This window comes from Carassius carassius, chromosome 42 (assembly GCF_963082965.1).
Source record: "Carassius carassius chromosome 42, fCarCar2.1, whole genome shotgun sequence".
Lineage (NCBI taxonomy): Eukaryota > Metazoa > Chordata > Actinopteri > Cypriniformes > Cyprinidae > Carassius > Carassius carassius.
The window spans coordinates 16,672,829-16,693,812 of NC_081796.1; the positions used below are offsets into that span (position 1 = coordinate 16,672,829).

At 36.0% G+C, this 20,984-nt stretch overlaps 1 protein-coding gene across 1 annotated transcript in view; it reads right to left on the reverse strand.

Moving 5' to 3' along the window:
- LOC132123844 (mitogen-activated protein kinase kinase kinase 3-like) overlaps window positions 1–20,572 on the reverse strand; it is a 59,910-nt gene extending 39,338 nt beyond the window's left edge. The window contains exons 1-3 of the mRNA XM_059534533.1: window positions 20,083–20,572; window positions 6,087–6,170; window positions 5,141–5,185 (exon numbers count right to left, since the gene is read on the reverse strand). Of these exons, the coding sequence (XP_059390516.1) occupies window positions 5,141–5,185; window positions 6,087–6,105 (64 nt within the window). The 5' untranslated portion in view covers window positions 6,106–6,170; window positions 20,083–20,572. The remainder of the gene's footprint in view (window positions 1–5,140; window positions 5,186–6,086; window positions 6,171–20,082) is intronic.
- Window positions 20,573–20,984: the final 412 nt, after the last annotated feature.

Sequence of the window (20,984 nt, forward strand, 5' to 3'; positions counted from 1 at the left end):
GAAAGTGTGTTTGGTAAAAAATTAGTTAATCCAAAAAAGGAAATATAATAATTTACTCAACCTGATAACATAAAAGATGATATTTTGAAGAATGTGGATAACTGACAGTTTCTGGTCTCCAGTGTTTTCCATAGTATTTTCTATACTATGCACATAAATGGGGACCAACAATTGTTTGGTTACCCATATTCTTCAAAATATGCACTTTTTTGTTCATCAGCGAAAACAAGATTTGGAAAAAACTTGAGGGTGAGTAAATTATGACTATTTAAATTTTTGGGTGAATCACACATTTAAACCAATAACTATACAGCAGCTATTTGGCTTTTGGGACCTCATAGACCTCATAAATGATGTCAGCAGGAAAAGAATGCTCTTTCAGAGAAAAACTTCTTGATTTATAAAGACATTTTTCATTTTAAGAAATTAAGCATTAGGAAAGTTAATAAGGTCCATTTTGATTTCATGTCAATGAACACAAAATAAGTTCATTTGCAGCATGTTCAGGCTCCTTTTGATAATGAAGAAATCTAGCTGCAAAAACAACAAAGAGCCCCTCAAAACATCATAAAAATAGTCCATATGATTTAGCCTTATGAACTAATTTGAAAGTTTTAAGTGACGAACAGATAGAAAAACAGCACATGTGATCTAATGGTCTGCTTTTATCATATTTGGAGCCATTTATGTTTAGTGCATGAAGAATAATAGCACTCTGAACACTATTACATGACAGTTTTTATTTCTGGCCAAACTATTCCATTAAACAAGCTAACAACATTATTACTGTATGGTGCTGAACAGAGATTTCAAGAAGTAAGGCTGGGTCATGTGCAGCAAATGACAGTGATGTATTTGAGGGGTTTTAATGCATCCTAGAGGAGGCAGAGGGGCATTGTGGGACAGAGGAGTGCTGGGCGAGACAGAAGCGACGTTGCTGAGATGGAGTCTGGGGGCGATCTTTTATTGTGACACAAGTGCAAGTTTAACTCCGCAGCTGTTCTTCCACAGTGACATCCTCCATTAGACAGGGTTCAGAAAGGGTTCACAACACACATTCTCTCACATCTCTTTCTCTCCATCTGACCTCATTTCTATTTTAATACTGCCACACTAATGTGCAACCTCAATAAACAACCTCAACAATACTGATCTTGAAACACTGAGGGGGGAATTCAAAAAAACAGTTGTGCCACTTTGCATACAATATTTCAGTGCAAAGCAAAATGTTTTATCAGCGGAATACCCAAAATCCAATTTGATTTGCCACTTTACAGTAAGGCTCCATCAGTTAACTACATCAGGTAACAAATTAACAATTCAAATGCATTTATTAATCTTAGTAAATGTTAACATAAACATTTACTAATACATTACTTTGTAAAGTAATGTAACTATCTGATAACATTATGGACTTTAGCTAACATGAACTAATGATGAGTAGTTGTATTTTTATTGACTAATGTTATCAAATAATTAATAATTTAAATACACAAACTGTGCTGCACCGTATAAAATTTATTAGTGCTAATCTAAACAAAATGTAATTTTGAATATAAAATCTAGATAAACAGACATTTAATTTTTTGTATATATAGAGTTAAAAATGTATTCTATGTTCTGACCAAATTTAAGTTTATGCATATTTCTTTTAAAATTAACTTCAACACAGACATCCAACAATGCATTCAGGAGGTGCAATTAAATTTAGCTGAATTTGTCCCATAATCAAACAAGCCACTGTAGCACCTCTGTCGACCCCTGTTAGTCACGACAGAGCACCACCTTCAACTTATCTATCTGCTGAGCACCTGCAGAAGTGGCTTCAGTCGATATCTGCCATGCATTTCACGTTGAGGTTAGAAAAACCAATTCATGCGTAAATGTCAAACCCTCAGCTGCTTATTACACAATGGCATAATCACTCCATTCAGTACAAGGAAGAGTGAAACCTGTGCTCAATCACACCTGCAGGTACAAAAAAAGAGTTCTGCCACTTTTTTCTATGTCGGCTATATTAGAGTATGATGCAAGTAACTTAAAACAAGAAACATAAACACATAATAGTGTTGTTGAGGTAAGGTAATACAGTATGTGCCATTATGTTATGGTTTATTAAACACTGAGATAACAAATATAACAAGAATGCAGAACACCTCCATCTGTCGCAAGCTTCCGAGATGAGAAACTATAACGCATCATTGATAGTGTCTGTTTCATGCTTTACACACAAATGGTCTGCATGGGACAAGAACAGAATGTACCCAAACAAACTAAAATCAATTTTAAATTGTTAACGTATGGTCATTCTTAATCCTGTTTTATCTTGATTCATGATTTACAATGATCATACGAAAACCTGGGTTAATTTTTAATCCAAGTTAGTCAGGATTCAAGATTTCATACTTAATGTTTTGGTTTTGCATATTTCTGAGGTTAATAACACCGACAAATTCAGACCATAACCTGTTTTAATAACTGCTGCAAACAAAATCCTAATCAATCTAACAGAACACAAAAGAATGGAATATATCTAACTGAACAGAACATAAAATAAATAAAACAAAATAAATATAATCCAACTGAATATTTATTAAACTGAATGGAATCTAATCAAATAAAATGAAATAGATAGAGTAAGAGATATCAGAAGCACAAAAACTGCTCACGCTTATGTGGTTGCGGTTTGTATCATCTGTAAACAGTGTAAAGTGGTGCTCCGACGGGAATGACGCAATAGTACAAGGATCGTCATCCCTCTATTGCTTCATCATACTGATGTGAAGATAAGATGATTTACTGTGATAAAACTACGGCAATCTGGTGGAAATCCTTGAGACTGGTTGAGTGACAATGTTTCCATTATATGTTCTCAAAGAACACTGACTTGACATGATGACAGATGATCATTTTTAAAATAGATGAAAAGGAACAAAACTACAAACAAAGGTTAAAGGAAGTAAGCTAGAGAAAATTGATATGAGGCTAGCTGTGAGAGAAAACCTCATCTATCTAAATATTAAAAAAAAAAAAAAAAAAAACAATGACATCATTCAATCCAAAGGCAGCCTCCAACAAACAGTGATGTATACACACACACATTTTGTACACAAACCACAGACGCTAAATCCAGCCAAGGTCTCTGAACCAAAACGTCCCCTGAACACCACCATGAAGTACTACACCTCCAACTATAAATACAACTTCATCTAAACTCACAATCTTTTGTTTTAATTAATACTGACAGTATGTAATGTTACTTCATCGGTCTTTGACATCATGAATCAAGAGCTCAACGTGTGGAAAAGGGTTCTCAAGGCTGTTGCGTGATTGTGTGTTTGCACTGATATTCTACTGGCAGGGAGAGCTGGAAGAAGCCTCTGATGGGATCAGAGCTGAAGTCAATGAAGAAATAAAGGGTATTTCCCCAGTGCTGCACCACATATCACCACTAAAGCATTCAACAAGATCAGAGCAACACGCGCTCCCCGTCTCTCTCTTTTAAGGGTCATTTTTATTATGTATTATTATTTTCATGACAATTAAAAGGATAGTTTAACCAAAAATTAAATGTTGTCATCCTTTACTCACTGTCGAGTTGCTTCAAACCTGTATGAATTTCTTGCTTCTGTTCAACCCAAAAGTAGATATTTAGAAGAATGTCAGTTAACTAAACAGTTACTGGTAAGCATTGACTTCCACAGTATCTTTTCCTTACTATGGAAGCTCACTGCATTCTCACTGGCCATGCCAAACTGTATATATCCATGCAACACAGAACTGCTAAAACAATTTGGACAATTTGGGAGTAAATAAGAAACGTGCATGAATGAGAAAATAAAACGCAGGACATTCTAGGGGCCCTATTTTAACGATCTAAACGCAAAGTGTAAAGCGCATGGCGCAGGTGCACTCGGCATGTCCAAATCCACTTTTTTTGTAACGTGCAATAAACCAATCAGAGTCTCGTCTTCCATTCCGTTTAAGAGCCAGTTGCGCTCGTGCCATGACGGATTTGCTATTTACACGGCGGAATTTGGCAATCGCAAAGACAGAACGCATCTCTGAGATGAAACGGAGCTACTAGATAGCCTAATTCTGATACATGCGATGACTATCCATTATGACATGTAGGCATATATATATATATATATATATATATATATATATATATATATATATATATATATATATATACATGCTGCGTCCCTGTGTATAATAAGCAGCAGGTAGGCTCTTTAAATAACGAATAAAAAACATTGCACCAGACTCTAGACCAGGTTTGAGCTGGTCTATGGCGCAGTCTATTTTCAGGTCCTTAAAACAGCATTGCGCTAGCAATGCACCTAGACCAGCACACCCATGGGCCCAAAAGTGAGCGCAAATGTATTTGCTAATTAAAAGACGTGGCGCTGGACGGGAAAATGTGAACGGCGCTGGACTGAAACTAGCAAACACACTTGCGCTGCGCCTTGCGTCGCATTGCGCCGGGTGTATTATAGGGTCCTAGATGTTAAAAAGTGCTATTAATTGCAAAATAACTAAAAAAAAAACAAAAAACAACTCACATGCTTTTTAAGTGGGAGGAAATACTCAAAAAGCAGGACAGGAACATTGGTCAAGTGAGAGATTTCTTTCTCTTTTAAATTAATTTTTGTCATTGAATCGGTTCAGTATCGTATTGAAGTCAAAATATTGGTATTGTGACAATGCTAATCTGAACACAATGATTATTTACATCCACATATTAAAAGACAAGACAACAAATGCTAGTCATATTTAAATACTTTACAATTTAAATAATTTTTAATAATTTCTTTTTCAATTTGTGGTGGAATATGACCACAAATTTTTGACTAGCTTCACGAGACTCGCCTCGAACTGTTGTGCCCTATTGAAACTGTGTGTTAATGTTCAACGAGAGAATAATTCTGATGATGTAACAGTTTCAGAGGTGTGTTTGTGTTAGCTTTTGCTGTGGTAACTGTGCCACCATGTCATTACTGTGGCATTTTTAGAAAAAAACAGCGCACACTTCCCAGGGATACTGACATCTGTTTGGAACCCTCCATTTTCAGTAGTACTTATTAATGAATCAAAAAAATAGTAAAAAAAAAAAAAAAAAAAAAACACTTCAAACCTTGTGAGTTCTTGTGCTGTCCGGGTCCATTTTGGAGACCGCCATCTGTCAAAATAGCCACAAAGTCAAGAGTATTAAAATGACAGAAGTACATTTCATACATTTGTTAGATTTTTTATTTTTTTTTTCACAAAGATGTGTTCATAGGTTCTTCAAGTTGTTATGAAATGTGTGATTATTACTTTTCTGTGACAAGCATGCAGTCAGTGATCTTGAACTATATTATTTCAAGAGTGTCACTGATGTTTATGACTGATAAACTTCATCTGAATCTAATCCTCAATAATAAAATGACACCATAGGTAGTGTTGTCATGCAACAACATCAAAAACAAAGCAACATTTCCTCAGGATTCAGCTACACTTCTCTATGTACTCATAATGTGGCGTGCATTAAAAGAGCTCTGGCATGTCGCAGGTCAAATATGCAGAAAAAAGTGTCACAATAACCTTTGATGATGTAAGTTACAGCACTGCCAGCTGGGTTATTAACCAGTCGGTTTCTAGAAAGGGGGAACTTTGACTATCCAGTGTTAACAATATATTAAAATCACAATTTTTAAAGGTGTAAATTATATGGCTTCTAACTATTAAAATGAAATGAACACACAGGGGATTTTTGTTTTTGTTTTTATAATTTCACCATGTCCCCTGATACAATGCACTAACTTTCAAAAAGAAAAACAGGCAATTTATGTAGAAATATTCTTTTGATGTTTATGTATTGATGTTTAACGTCTGTGAGAACTGCTGAGGCATTTTAAGACAACAGAGCTTTAAAAACAAATGATCCCAAGATGGGCCAAGTAAGGAATGTGTTTAAACATGTTTCTGTAGCAGTGTCTTTTTTTTTTTTCGCTGTGAGGAACTGTTTACAGGAAGAGTGTATGCTATGAGGGGGAAGAAGCCTGTGTTTGAGACCAGGAGAGAGAGAGTGGACAGCGTACCCATGTTTACTGTCATCATCTGGAAGTGACCCTAGTGAACTCGAGCGGAGCGCTCGACTCCTTTCATCAGGGAAAATCTCCACTCTGCAAACACAACATAAACAGAGTGAATTAAGTAATTAGAGACATAATTAACTTGAAATGCTAACAAACAGATGAAAGTGGTAATAATAGAGACTCAATAACCCCTTGCCACATCTGCCAATGCTTCAACCTCACAGAGGATTTACATAACATTCACGGTTCAGTGTGTCTCCACTCAATTGAACAATTTACAGAAAATGACTTGCTTTTTTGTACTATATATACATTTTTTTTTAAATAGATTACAATATATTAAGAATACAATTCCCCGCTCAGATATTATAAAGAGAAAGCCTCAAAAACAATCTTAAAGTATTATTATTATAAATTCAAAGTATTTAAATTTTATTATATTATTATATCATATTTTTTATTTGCTATTTTATTATATTATTTTATTATATCTTGTTATTTATTAAAACATATTTTTCCATTAAATACAAAAGTTAGGTTGAAAAAGTAAGGACACCTGCAAATTACTAATTAATTGTAATTGCATTTACAATTGACTCAAGTATATCTGTGCTAATAATCTGCCTCAATTAAAAGAATTCAGCTTGGTATAAAAAAGAAAAAAAAAGAACAACAAAAAAAGAAAATTTGATTGTGATATGACCCCTTCAAATAACATATGTCACTCGCATTATGTCACAGAGCAGTTCTATTCATAACGGCCCACTGTAAATAAATCATAACTGGCCACAGTGTGTCTGACTGCCAACAGCAAACGCAGCCATCATCTCCCAATCTTATTTCATGTCATTCTTCAGAGGAGAGAGACACTCGTGGTGTCTTTGAAGACAGAAAGTGCCCTCTTGCCCTTGAGACATTGTTAAGCCAAATCGAGCGGGATAAAGTGGAGGGAACGCTAAAGGTAGCGACCACGGAGCTCTTCAAAGACGAGTCGGAGAGCTTTAAATGCCAGACTCTGAATCTGTCAGCAGCAGCCACAGGCTAATCTGAGAGCAGTTTTTCGGATTCTGACACATGAAAGGCAAGACAATGAGATACAATTTTTTTCTCCATTTATAATTGTCAGCTTTACACAACAATATTGACGAGTTGCCCGGAGAGATCACAGAAAGAAGAGCAATTATGGTCGCCAGAAAATCACTAAAGAACATTGAATTTGACAGGGTCAAAGTACAAGAGTGCTAACGACAAGGTTCCGAACATTTCCACGGAAAATAGCTATACAAATTGGAGCAATTGATGTCTGCCTGTAAAAAAAAGAGCCAAATATAGTGGTGGTGCTGCAGAGAGGCTGTTCTCTCTTGATGACTCTTGTAGTGATTATGTCAAATTGCCAAGCTGGAAAAGATGAGGCTTGAGTAAACGGCACTTTCTGCGGCTGATGGGATGTGATTTCAAAAACAGCTGAATTAAAAAGGGTTAACATGACAAGCTTTTGTCTAGGGTGTCATATACAGGTGCTAGTCATATAATTAGAATATCATCTAAAAGTTTTTCACTAATTCCATTAAAAAGTGAAACTTGTATATTATATTCATTCATTACACACAGAATGATATATTTCAAATGTTTATTTCTTATAATTTTGATGATTATAACTGAAAAATGAGGAAAATACCAAATTCAATATCTCAGAAAATTAGAATATTGTTGAATGGTTCAATATTGAAGACACCTGGTGCCACACTCTAATCAGCTAATTAATTCAAAACACCTGCAGAGGCCTTTAAATGATCTCTCAGTCTAGTTCTGTAGGCCACACAATAATGAGGAAGACTGCTGACTTAACAGTTGTCCAAAAGACGACCATTGACACCTTACACAAGGAGGGCAAGACACAAAAGGTCCTTGCAAAAGAGTCTGGCTGTTCACAGAGCTCTGTGTCCAAGCACATTAATAGAGAGGCGAAGGGAAGGAAAAGATGTGGTAGAAAAAAAGTGTACAAGCAATAGGGATAACCGTACCCTGGAGAGGATTGTGAAACAAAACCCATAAAAAAAATGTGGGGGAGATTCACAAAGAGTGGACTGCAGCTGGAGTCAGTGCTTCAAGAACCACTATACACAGACATATGCAAGACATGGGTTTCAGCTGTCACATTCCTTGTGTCAAGCCACTCTTGAACAACAGACAGAGTCAGAAGCATCTCGCCTGGGCTAAAGACAAAAAGGGCTGGACTGCTGCTGAGTTGTCCAAAGTTATGTTCTCTCATGAAAGTAAATTTTGCATTTCTTTTGGAAATCAGAGTCCCAGAGTCTGGAGGAAGAGAGGAGAGGCACACAATCCACATTGCTTGAGGTGCAGTGTAAAGTTTCCACAGTCAGTGATGGTTTGGGGTGCCATGTCATCTGCTGGTGTTGGTCCACTGTGTTTTCTGGGGTCCAAGGTCAACACAGCCGTATACCAGGAAGTTTTAGAGCACTTCATGCTTCCTGCTACTGACCAACTTTATGGAGATGCAGATTTCATTTTCCAACAGGACTTGGCACCTGCACACAGTGCTAAAGCTACCAGTACCTGGTTTAAGGACCATGGTATCCCTGTTCTTAATTGGCCAGCAAACTCGCCTGACCTTTACCCCATAGAAAATCTATGGAGTATTGTGAAGAAGTAGATGCGATATGCCAGACCCAAGAATGCAGAAGAGCTGAAGGCCACTATCAGAGCAAGACCACAGACTGATCGACTCCATGCCACGCCGCATTGCTGCAGTAAAGCCCAAACTAAGTACTGAGTGCTGAACATGCTCATACTTTTCATGTTGATACTTTTCAGTTGGCCAAGATTTCTAAAAATAATTTCTTTGTATCGGTCTTAGTAATATTCTAATTTTCTGAGATACTGAATTTGGGATTTTCCTTAGTTGTCAGTTATAATCATCAAGATTAAAATAAATAAACATTTGAAATATATCAGTCTGTGTGTAATGAATGAATATAATATACAAGTTTCACTTTTTGAATGGAATTAGTGAAATAAATCAACTTTTTGATGATATTCTAATTATATGACCAGCACCTGTACTATACGGTTAAAAAAACATCAGGCTGTCTTGAATGGTAAAAAGTAACTACAACATGATTCAAGTAACTTTTTCTATCAAAGTCTTGATGATGTTTGTGGAAGTGTATCATTTCAAGAACAAGTAATAACTCGAAGGTCCTCAGAAAAATAGTTTCTGTTACTCATCAGGCTGGAACAGGTTACAAAACCATCTCTTAAAGAGTTTGGACTACACAAATCCACAGTCAAGACAGACAGTGTAGAAATGTTGATTCAAGACCACTGTCACTCTCCCCAAAAGTGGTCGACCAACCAAGATCATTTGCAAAGCAAGACAAGGCTATAGTCCGTGAAGTTGCAAAGGACTCCGGGATAACTTTTAAGCAATTAAAGGCCTTTGACATATTGGCTAATGTTACTGTTCAGGAGTGAAACGTAAAAAAAAAACACAACTAGGGGTGTGCACGGATAGTCGAACATTCGGATATTCGTTCTGCTCTAATTATACGATAAATAAAAATGATATTCGAATTACGCTATATTTTTGCTTGCCATTAAAAAAAAAAATCCACAATAAAACCTAATTCGTTCACTTTCTGTGATTCTCCACGGCATTTGTGAAGATGTAAGCAGGCAAAAAATAATTAATGAATGAATAAGAACTGCGGTCTTCTACAGTACTTCAAATATGCTGTGGAGAATCACAGAAAGTGACCGAATTCAAGAACATTGTTGCGGCATCTCTCAAGCAATGAATAAACACCGCTAACTTGGAGAATGCAGTGAAAACTCCTCTTCTCGCGTCTGCCCTAGACCCTCGGCACAAACATCTCAGGTTTGTCGATGAAAACATGAGAGAAGTAAGAAAAAAATACTTTTGAACATTATCAGAACATTTTCCTTGATGCGAGTGGCGCGGATGCAGCCGCTGTCACCAACGATGAAGAGGATGCAATGCCCACTCAAGGGAAAAGGCTGAGACAGTTCTTCAGCGATGATTACAGAGAGTCCAGCCGAGACGAGTGGGAACAGTTCTTGCTGGAGCCATGTATTCCACCAGATGAGGATCCCATTCATTGGTGGAACGAAAACATGAAGCGCTTCACAAAACTTATTTGCTTAGCACACCGTTATTTGTGAGTCCCGCCATTGTGTGTGCCGTCAGAGCGCGTTTTCTCCGCGGCCGGCCTTATTGTTAACAGACTAAGGAGCCGACTTTCCCCCAATCATGTTTACATGCCTGTTTTTCTTAACAAGAACATGTAAAACAATAGAAAAAAAAGAAAAAAAAAGATTTGCTGACAGTTTTAAAGTTTCAAAGTTAAATGTAGGCTATACGTTCTGTACAATACCCTAATTGCTGCAGGCTGCTTTATTTACGTTTTAGCTTTGTTCACTTTTTTTTTTTTTTTTTGCTTTTAATGTGTATTCATGCTTGGTAATAAATGTTAGCCCTATACTTTGTGCCCTATACGTTTAATAACAGAAAGTCTCTGATAAAAGAATCTTTAATAGTGTAAAATGAAAAGACATAATGGCTTTACAGACATTCCTTTAAAATGATACACAGTTACCAGTTACTGGTGGAGTTTGGCTCAGTGGGAACCTAAACTTAGCCACACCTCCTCTCCCTGCATATCTTAAAGGGTATTTTTCTGTCTCTAAGCCTCATTCAATGCTCTTTATTTTTCCTTCTTTGTTTCTGAAGCTTGGATGGTCCCAGAGTTTCTGCATGAAACAGTCAGCGCAAAAAAATGTCCTGGGCTCCTGACAGAAACACAAAGGGTTTGCTGTAAGTTTCCAGAGCTCAAGCCAAGATGTATGCTTAGTGCACACTAGCAGGGCAGAGCAGCACACAGCGTACAGCACACAAAACACACAAGATCCCAAAGATCTCGAGAAGCATTTGAGGAAGAATATTTGGTAGAACACACACACACACACACACACACACACAAAACAGCACTGGTGGGGGGGGGGGGGGGATTTGTTAATGAGATGATTACAAACTCTTGTTTTTTTTTTTTTTTTACCTCATGATCCTATAATTGCAGAAAAAAAGAAAACATTAAATGCATAAGACTTTTTTAGAAGATTGCATTTAACAATTGGTGTTTTATAAGTGTTTTTTTTTATTAGTGTTTTTAAAGATTAATTTTAAGTGAATGTTAGGTGATCTATAAATTTGAGCATTCACGAATAAATATCCAATATGATAAAATAATAATTAATAATAATAATAATAATAATTATTATTATTATTATTATTATTATTATTATTATTATTATTATTATTATATATATATATATATATATATATATATATATATATATATATAAGAATCTGTATTATGGACTAATGAAAATATCAAATTTCAATTAAAAATGTTAAAAATATTATTTAGTAATAAACAAACCAAGAATGTTTACATTTAAATTTATATATGAACACTTATATTAAAATTGATATTTTTACATTTATATTTTGCATTATAATGTACTTTATGAAAAAATAAAAATGTTAAATTATTACGGTTTTTAAAGATTAACTTCAAATTAGAATTCAATTCAATTCAATTCAATTTATGCATTTAGTAGACACTTTTATCCAAAGCGACTTACAGTGCATTCAAGCTAACATTTATTACCAAGCATGAGTTCCCTGGGGATCGAACCCACAACCCTTGCACTGCTAAGCAATGCTCTACCACTTGAGCCACAGGAACACATTAAAAAAAATAAATCTAATATGGGCTGATTGTAATAATCATAAAATAAGTAAACCAATTAAATTTCAATACAATATAAAAAAATGTATTAATCATATACATACCAAGAATGAGTATAAAAACAAATAAAAGTTTTAACCTTATATTGACTTTAAGAACTACTGCTTGGCAATCAAATGCATAAATGTCTTTATTAATTAAGATAATCAAGTTATCAATCACTGTACCAGCATCTAAAAGCATCAAAGATGTCTTTATTTCAATTGCATCATGGGCATCTCTTTAAATTCAAGGATCTATCACATCTTCAACTTGGCACCTCAAAATCCATTTAAAAAGGAACACACACGAACACACTGACCTTGCGGCTGCTATAAACACATTTAAGCACCGAGGGACTGACGTGCTGCCAAAAAGCAGGTGGCCCTCCAGCATGGCAGCGACTGCGAGCATCTCAATAAACCCCTCTGCCCTCGCTGTGTTTGGCACCAACTGCCAGCTCTCCAGCCCATCTGCTCACTCACTCCACGCAGTAAGAGAGTGGCCCGCTTAGCCATGCCACACACACTTGACGCTTACTCTCTAGAACGGTCTGACGTTCTGTCAAACCCTCATTTGCTGAAGCCTGTGCAGCTTGGCTTGACTCAACAATGATCCCAGGGTTTTTTTTTCTTTTTGTTTTTAAAGCCACAGCATGTGGGAACCCAATGAAAGAGAAATTGGGAAACTGAGCATTTAGTTAAAAGTAGTTAAATTATTTCAGTTTAGTGACACTTTCATAACTGTAACAGGTTCAGGTTGGCTGACATTCACCGCTATCTTCAAGGGTGGACAATTCTTTTCAACATATTACATCACTCCTCCAAATAAAGTCAAGCCAAGGTATATTGTTGTCACGATACTGGAATCTCAAACTTTGATACGATACCTTGAAAAATATAGATATTCGATACCATTTTCGATACCACAGAAAAAAAAAATGCCACAATATTTTTTTTTTTTAAAGATAAATATAACGAGAACGAGTCAATCGTTCGTTCATTATCTGGCTCGGCTCGGTGTTCATCTTCAGTTGTCTCTTCACAGCAGTTCAGTCAGCGTACTGTTTGAGTAAATGAATTACTACGGGATATTGGTTTGTTTTAACTCAGATGGAGTGTCAGCCATGTTACAAAAGTTAACAGCTTAAGTCACTTGTGGATTAATGCTTATTGGAGACACGAACCAATTCAAATGATTCAGTTCGATTTGGTGAACTGGTTCAAGAAGATCCGGTTACATTGAATGATTCGTTGGCGAACCGGATATCACAAACTGCTTTGTTTTGAACTGTCTTACAACAGACACGGAAGAGAAGACAATGCTGAATAAAGTCGTAGTTTTTGCTATTGTTGGACCAAAATGTATTTTCGATGCTTCAAAAAATTCTACCAGACCCTCTGATGTCACGTGGACTACTTTGATGATGTTTTTCTTACCTTTCTGGAAATGGACAATATACTGTGCACACAGTTTCAATGGAGGGACTGAGAGCTCTCGGACTAAATCTAAAATATCTTAAACTGTGTTCCGAAGATGAACGGAGATATTACAGGTTTGTAACGACATGAGGGTGAGTTATTAATGACATAATTTAGATTTTTGGGGGAACTAACCCTTTAAGTACCTTGGCAAAAATAATATATAGTCTTTGATTAACCTAATGATTAAATCCATATTAAAAATAGGTTGACAGGTGCCAGACATTTAAACACCCACACACATCATCTTAACAACAAAATCTGGAGTTTTCCTTCTTCATTTGTTGCTCCAGAGAGTGTGGTTAGATTCACAGATCCAGCAGTGGGTAAACCCAACAGTTCAGCGTTTACCGACAGCACTCATTTGTCAGCAACTCGGTGACTCACAGGTTGTGGTGGCAGCTTTTCTTGGAAATGACACAGCAACCGCTTTGCTAAAACCAATTCTTTCTTGGGACCACCGAGGAGAGTCGTACTTGTATAATGCCAAGCCAATCTCACACCCTGAGCACATAATGTACTTTTCTGCATTAGGTTTTTTTCATGGGTGACACACACACATGCGCATATAAGCACATTGACACAGAAACTGCAACAGCACACCCCCTTAGCAGACAATCCATTCTGCAGTATAGATTCATTGCCAAAGTACACACCTTGGTCTGGAACCATAAGGCATAAACCATACATGACCCTGAACCACAAAACCAGTCTTAAGTGTAATTTTTATGAAATTGAGATTTAGAAAACATCTGAAAACTGAATAAGCTTTCCACTGAGCTATAGTTTATTAGAATGGGAAAATATTGACCCATACAATTGGATATTGTTAAAAATATACCTCAGCGACTTAAGACTGGTTTTGTGTTCCAGGGTGTCATGCAGCTAAAGGAAGATACACAAAAACGCACGTCAATAACAAATAAGAATGTCCATATTAAAGCTAATTTAAAAACTTAAATTTTAAACTTAAAAATCTCCCTAGAAATGTGATATTTGTATTCATGTTGGTTTCGTACTGTAGTTTTTGAAAAACGTTTAGGAAATGTTTACAATTAATAACTAAAAAAAATATATTTATATTGCAATGTAATGATGTAATATAACCATCAAGTAAAAAGTACAATTATATTTTCCTTAAAACTTGAATATATCTTAATCAATATTTTAATGTTTTATACATATTTTAAAAAATAAAACATTTTTTAAAACATTATTGTTCATAAATTAAATGCATAAAGACATTTTACAGCCAAAACTAAACTTCACATGTTATAAAAAGATCTATTTATTTTAAAGACGCACTGATCTTGACACACACTCATTTTTAGACACAGTCGATGATATCACTTCCTGTTCTTTTCTGCATGTTGGTTGCATCACTTAACCTTGATTTTGGCAGGCAATACATTCCAAATATTACTAAGCAGTTAGGTTTAAACAATATCTTTTATTTTTTATAAGAAATAAAAAAACGATAATACATATAATAAAACTAATACTAAAACTATAACTAAAACTAATAATTCTTAAAGAATTGTATTATTATAATTAGGATTTTTTTTTTCTTCATTACGGTACCAGTAATATTAATTAAAATCTTGTCTATTTTAATTTTAGATATTTAATTTCATCCCCCACCCAGCGAGCTCAACTCAAAAAAAGGCATCATGATGGAATTGTAGTCTTATGGCAATCATTGATTATTTTCACACAAGGAATAATTTTGAGACACAGAAAACAAGCACCATCTGCACAATAATATGTTGTTATCATTGTAGAACGTCACTCAGTCACAAACACCCACGCACATGCACAACATTTCTTATTTTTACTTGCTCATTTGTGTTAATATATGATAGCAAATGTCTCCGGGGCAGCTGAAATCATCACAACGGCAGAAATCTGCTCTGAACGTCAGTGGAATCTCAATGATTACCCTTCACTGTGCCTGCAGTGAGACCACTTTAGCTTTCAGCCCCACTTATGACAGGTTAAAAGGGGGATCTGATACGTTTCACTCGCTTTTGGAGGTGATTGATGCTTTCACAAGTAGAGACAAGAACAATTCGACATGTTACAGAGTACATCAAGGTTTCAATAACTGCCCCAGTAACATCTGACACTGATAAACAAAACAAGCCCCAAAATTCAGAGTAATCACCGAGATCTCTCTTTGACATGGAGGTAACTTTATTAGTCATGTTTGATAGCAAACATCACTATTACTAATGTATTTACTTGGGTAAAGGTTTGAGCTTTGACACAACAATCATCCATCATTGTTTGCGCTACAGACAGGATAATGGCTCAAATCGTGTGCTTTAAGACCCCAGCCATATATAGGACCAGAATATCATGCACTTTTAAAAATAAATGTTCTTTATCTGCATCTGCGGTTCCATGAATAAACTTTAACATTCAGGGAATCTTTTCTAATAGAGGATCCGAGGGTGCTTTTCACAGTGATACCATAGAAAAACCATTTCCGGTTTCCAAAATAACTTTTCAGTGAACAGTTCTTAAAGAAACTATTTTTCCTGTAAAGAATATTTAATTAATCTAAAGAGCCTTTTTTGACTACTGTATTTTTCGGACTATAAGTCGCACCTGAGTATAAGTCGCATCAGTCCAAAAATACGTCATGATGAGGAAAAAAACATCTATAATTCGCACTGGACTATAAATCGCATTCATTTAGAACCAAGAGAAAACATTACCGTTTATAGCCGCGAGAGGGCGCTCTATGCTGCTCAGTGATAGACTACAGGAGCACAGAGCAGCGTAGAGCGCCCTCTGGCGGCTGTAGACAGTAATGTTTTCTCTTGGTTCATTTCTCTCGGTTCATGTCAAATTAATTTTGATAAATAAGTCGCACCTGACTATAAGTCGCAGGACCAGCCAAACTATGAAAAAAAGTGCGACTTATAGTCCGGAAAATACGGTATATAAAGAACCTTTCGTGGAATGGTAACATTCCATGGATGTTAGAGGTTCTTCATGGAACTATCAATGCCAAATAAAGAAACTTTATTTTGTAAGAGTGTTTCTACTGGATTTCTTAAAGGGTTCTTTATAGTGGAAATAAGATCTTTAGATTGAGACTAAATGGTTCTTTTAAGAACTGTTCAGTGTAAGTCCACACACAATGGGCCCACACACAATGGGAATCACAGCTTTGAGAGTCAAACAAAACCAAATTAAACCCTGAGGCTCATGACAAAACAATTAATGTGTTAAGACACAAAGATCGGTTGGTGCAAAAAGCTGAACAGATATTGTTTTTTACCTCTGATTTTCACCTCAATATCCGAACTGTCCTGAGCACGTTCCCAACAGATTTTCTAGCACTCTATCTACAATCTCAATAAGGAGTGTCATTGGTCCACTTGAGAGATAGGTGGTGGTAATGCCCTTTTTAAGTCTGTGATCCGCCGTAAAGCAAGAAGATGACGCGTCAGGCGTCAGCCGTTGAGAACGCAGGACAGTTCGGAGATTGTGGTGAAAATCACAGGTAAAAAACTATATAAATACTGTTCAGTTTCTTGCACAGACTGATCGTTTTGTGTCTTTATACATCAATGTGTCGTCACGATCCGCAGGGTTTAATTTGGTTTTGTTTGTTTTTTTCACTCTCAAATCTGTGATTGCAACGGTTTGATTTAAAAAATTCTTTATATTCTACTGAAGAAACAAAGTCACCTACATCTTGGATGCCCTGGGGGTAAGCAGATAAACATCACATTTTCATTTTAAATGCTTCTCCTACTCTTTCTAATAGGGGCAATTCACCTGTGTTTCATCTTGTTAGACACACAGGACCCAATTACAGGGCTTCCTTTCATCTCATTAAAACAGGGAACTACCAAAGTGCTTAACAGGATGAAATTAGATAAGAAACCATTGAATGCACGGATATCACAATCCAGGAAAACTATTTTTAATTAACACACAAGTGGATGGTTTCTTCAGTGTACACTTTACAGATAATAGACCATTTCTGAACTGGAAATCCCTAACCCAAATTTATCAAAACTGAACTTGAGTCGAAGAACCACCACTGTTATTTCAGCAGCTTTAGAGAAAGAGCCTGCAGAAGCCACTCCGATCACACTGACCGCTGGCCCTTAGCTCTTTGGCGTATGTGTGTCCAACTCAACCAAGCAAAAAGACTGCTTGGATTTCCTCTGTGTCTAATCATCCTAACGCTGAGATCAGGCCCAAAATTAATGTTCCATCAAGAAGAACTGTGGCTGACCAGACAACACTTCAACTTACAGCCACAAATAAAGAAGTTCTCCAAGGCAACAGGATAAAATACCACATTTCTCCAACATCCTAATCTTAGGTGGTCATTTATCAAAGATTTCAACATCTCTCTCCTAAAATAGTCCTTTAGGGATTCCGGAAAATATAAGCTAGGGTAAAATTAAGTCAACAGATTTGCTTCAAAATGTTGCTGTGTGCTCTGAACAGATCTTCCACTGGACATGAAGACGACTTGTGTGTGATGGCAGGCGATCAAATTTTTGGAATACTTAAATCTTTAGGGGTCTAATGTTCAAACTGACAGACTAATAATTTTTCCTCCCATTATTTGGGAGGGCGAACTCAATTTCCTCTCAAGATGCTCCTAAACAGAGCATATATAAACACAGACCCTGAGAATTTGGCTCCACGGGTGTGTAGCAAGCCTATCTGAGGATGATGAAGTTTGAGGTCAAGTGACTCACTAGATCCCATCCAACTCATTTTGTATTTCTATTGCATTTTTGCTAGCAATCTGCTGGGATGTTTTGACCTAAACTTGACATCAATAGCTATGAAAGGCTGTTTATGAACACCACTGTACCTGAATCTAAGGTGAGCATTATGACTCAGTAAGGCTTGGTTGGTGTCTTCAGTTCAATGTAAACAATAATTGCAATGAAGTTACAAAGTTCATCTAAATTCCTTCCTCATGTCGTAAGACACATTCTTGGCATATTGTCTGGCTGAGATAGACCTGTACATATTGCAAAAACACTGACCTATATTCAATAACTCATTAAGCAGAGGGATCTTCAGGAAACAAACATAAACTCAAGATATTTCAAGGGGACAATAAGTCAATGAAGGTCAAGTGCCAGAAAAAGCAGGACATTCCAGCACACCCCATCGAGCTCCTTTTTCATTTTAGTGGCTGCATGTCTACAGTTTAGGCTCTGGATTTATATATTCTTAACTGTAGTTTATGGAATAGCTTTATATATGTCTTTTTTAAAAATCATTTAATTTTAAGTTTGTCAGTAAGAAGCGATAAGAAACAGTCAACCCTTTTACCCTAATTTTGTGCATTCACGTCAAACCTGTTAACATCATCATTTGTATGACACACAATAGCTCCATAATTAGAAAAATCGTTATACATGGTCTTCAAAAGACATCAAAGATGATTTATCTTTTTCTATTTTTATCTTTTTTATTTGTAAATAAAGAGCAATATTAATCACTCAACCATGTTACTATAATTTGGTACATTAAAGGGGTCATATGAAGCAATTTAAATTTTTCCTTTCTCTTTGGAGTGTTACAAGCTCTTGGTGCATAAAGTAGGTTGTTGAGATGCTGTGTTTTTTGTTGTAAAAGCGAAACTACTTTGTTTAGCTTTCCAAATAGGACGATATGAGCTTCATCATCCCAAGAGCTGATCCATTCTGGTAGCTGAGGAAATACATAATCTTTGCGCTGTGGATCGGCTGGAGTCCAGACTGGGGTTGTTGTTTTTTTCTAGTCGTGCCGGGAGACGGCACCACAGTAGGTTAAGCACCGTAACATTTCCGTCACCAGCCTGAGGTATTCAGCCAATCACAATGCACTGGATTGCTGGCCAATCAGCATGCACCTCGCTTTTCAGAACGATGAGCTTTGTAAAAATCAACGCGTTTCAGACAGGCAGGGGAGGAGCAACAATAATGTACATTATGTGGAAAATAATGTTGTTGTTTTTTTTAATCTTAAACTGCATAAACACATTACATTACACCGAATACACAACATAATGTTATTTTTAGCAACATCATATGACCCCTTTAAACAAATGATTATTGTGAATTGGATTTTTTGCAGATATATAATTTATATATATATATTTATATATTGTGTGTAAATGCACTATAAAATGTCAACCATTTTACTTTTCATTTAGCTTGAGATAGCATGTTACAACTTATTAACACTTATAAACAACATTTATCTGATTGAATGTTTAAAATCTTACAGGTATCTCATGGAAGAGACGCCCGTTTCATGACCTAAGGTTATAACTATACCTTTATACTTTTTTTCTTTTTTCTTTAGATATTTAAGAGTTTGATACATATTTATACACACTAAAATGAGATACAGTGCTTACAAGTGTATGTTCAGGCAATGTCACAATTTGCACCTAAAAACTTTTTACTCGCATATATTTTACTCTACATGCAGCCTATATCTAGATCAAGTTCAGCCAAGACAAAACACAACATTAAGTCAGAATATGTTTGTCTTTAACAGCTGTGACCTGATACTATTTGGACTGGAGTCTAATGCATCATGTTTAACAAAAACAAAAACGATTACAATTTGTATTTTACCCTCTATAGCAAATCTTTGCTCAATACCTTCAATATAAGTGCAGTCATAATCATTCTAGATAGGACTCACCTTACGTACGTATCTTCATGCTGGTGTTGACATTTACTATTAATTAAACCAATGTGCGATTTAAAACGAGTTCACAGGGTTAAACGCCGTGAAGAAGAAAAATCCGCAAACTGTGCTCTTGTGCGAGAGATAAAAACAGTGATAGATCCGGAAGCTGCGAGCACATGAATACAGTTGTCACGCAAAAATTAAGGGGAACCGCACAAATCCACCTTCCGAAAAGATTGGCGGATTATGTTTTTGTAGTCGCGGATGCCAGTAATCCAAACAGATGGAGCGGTATGCGCTTGAGAAAACTGCAAATCTTGTCGACTGCGCGCCGTCAAAGGAAGAAAGTTTCCTCTCCGCAAGAACAGACTGACGCCGAGTTTTTCCACAGAGGAGCGAGTGAGAGTAATGTCAGCCTTGCTCAGGAAGAGATGACGCGCGCGCACTGCGTGAGATTCTGGCGCCCTCGACCGACTGCCATCAACAGCGCGCGACGTTTCAGTGATTGGGTATTAGCAAAATGATTAAAAAAATTAATTAGTTTTTAAACTATATTGTCATTATTTTACTTTAAGTAGTAATTCTTTATATACATATTATTTATATAATTACTTAATATTTTTAAGCAATTTTATTTAGACATGTCAAAATAGGCCTTCCTGGTCTGTGTCATTTTGAAATAGATGAAAAACAAATAAAACGCTACAGTGGGTAACAAACAAATAGATACAGGCTAAGGTAAAATATTCTACTACAATTAGTTGTTAAAAATTTTTACAGACTTAAGAGACTCCATTAACAAAGCAAGTTCGTTGCAGAATGCATTATACATAGGAGTTTTGGACATTTAGCATTTATTAATAAAGAATTTGCAAGAATTATAAAGAGTTCAGAATTATAAAACTGTCAAAAAT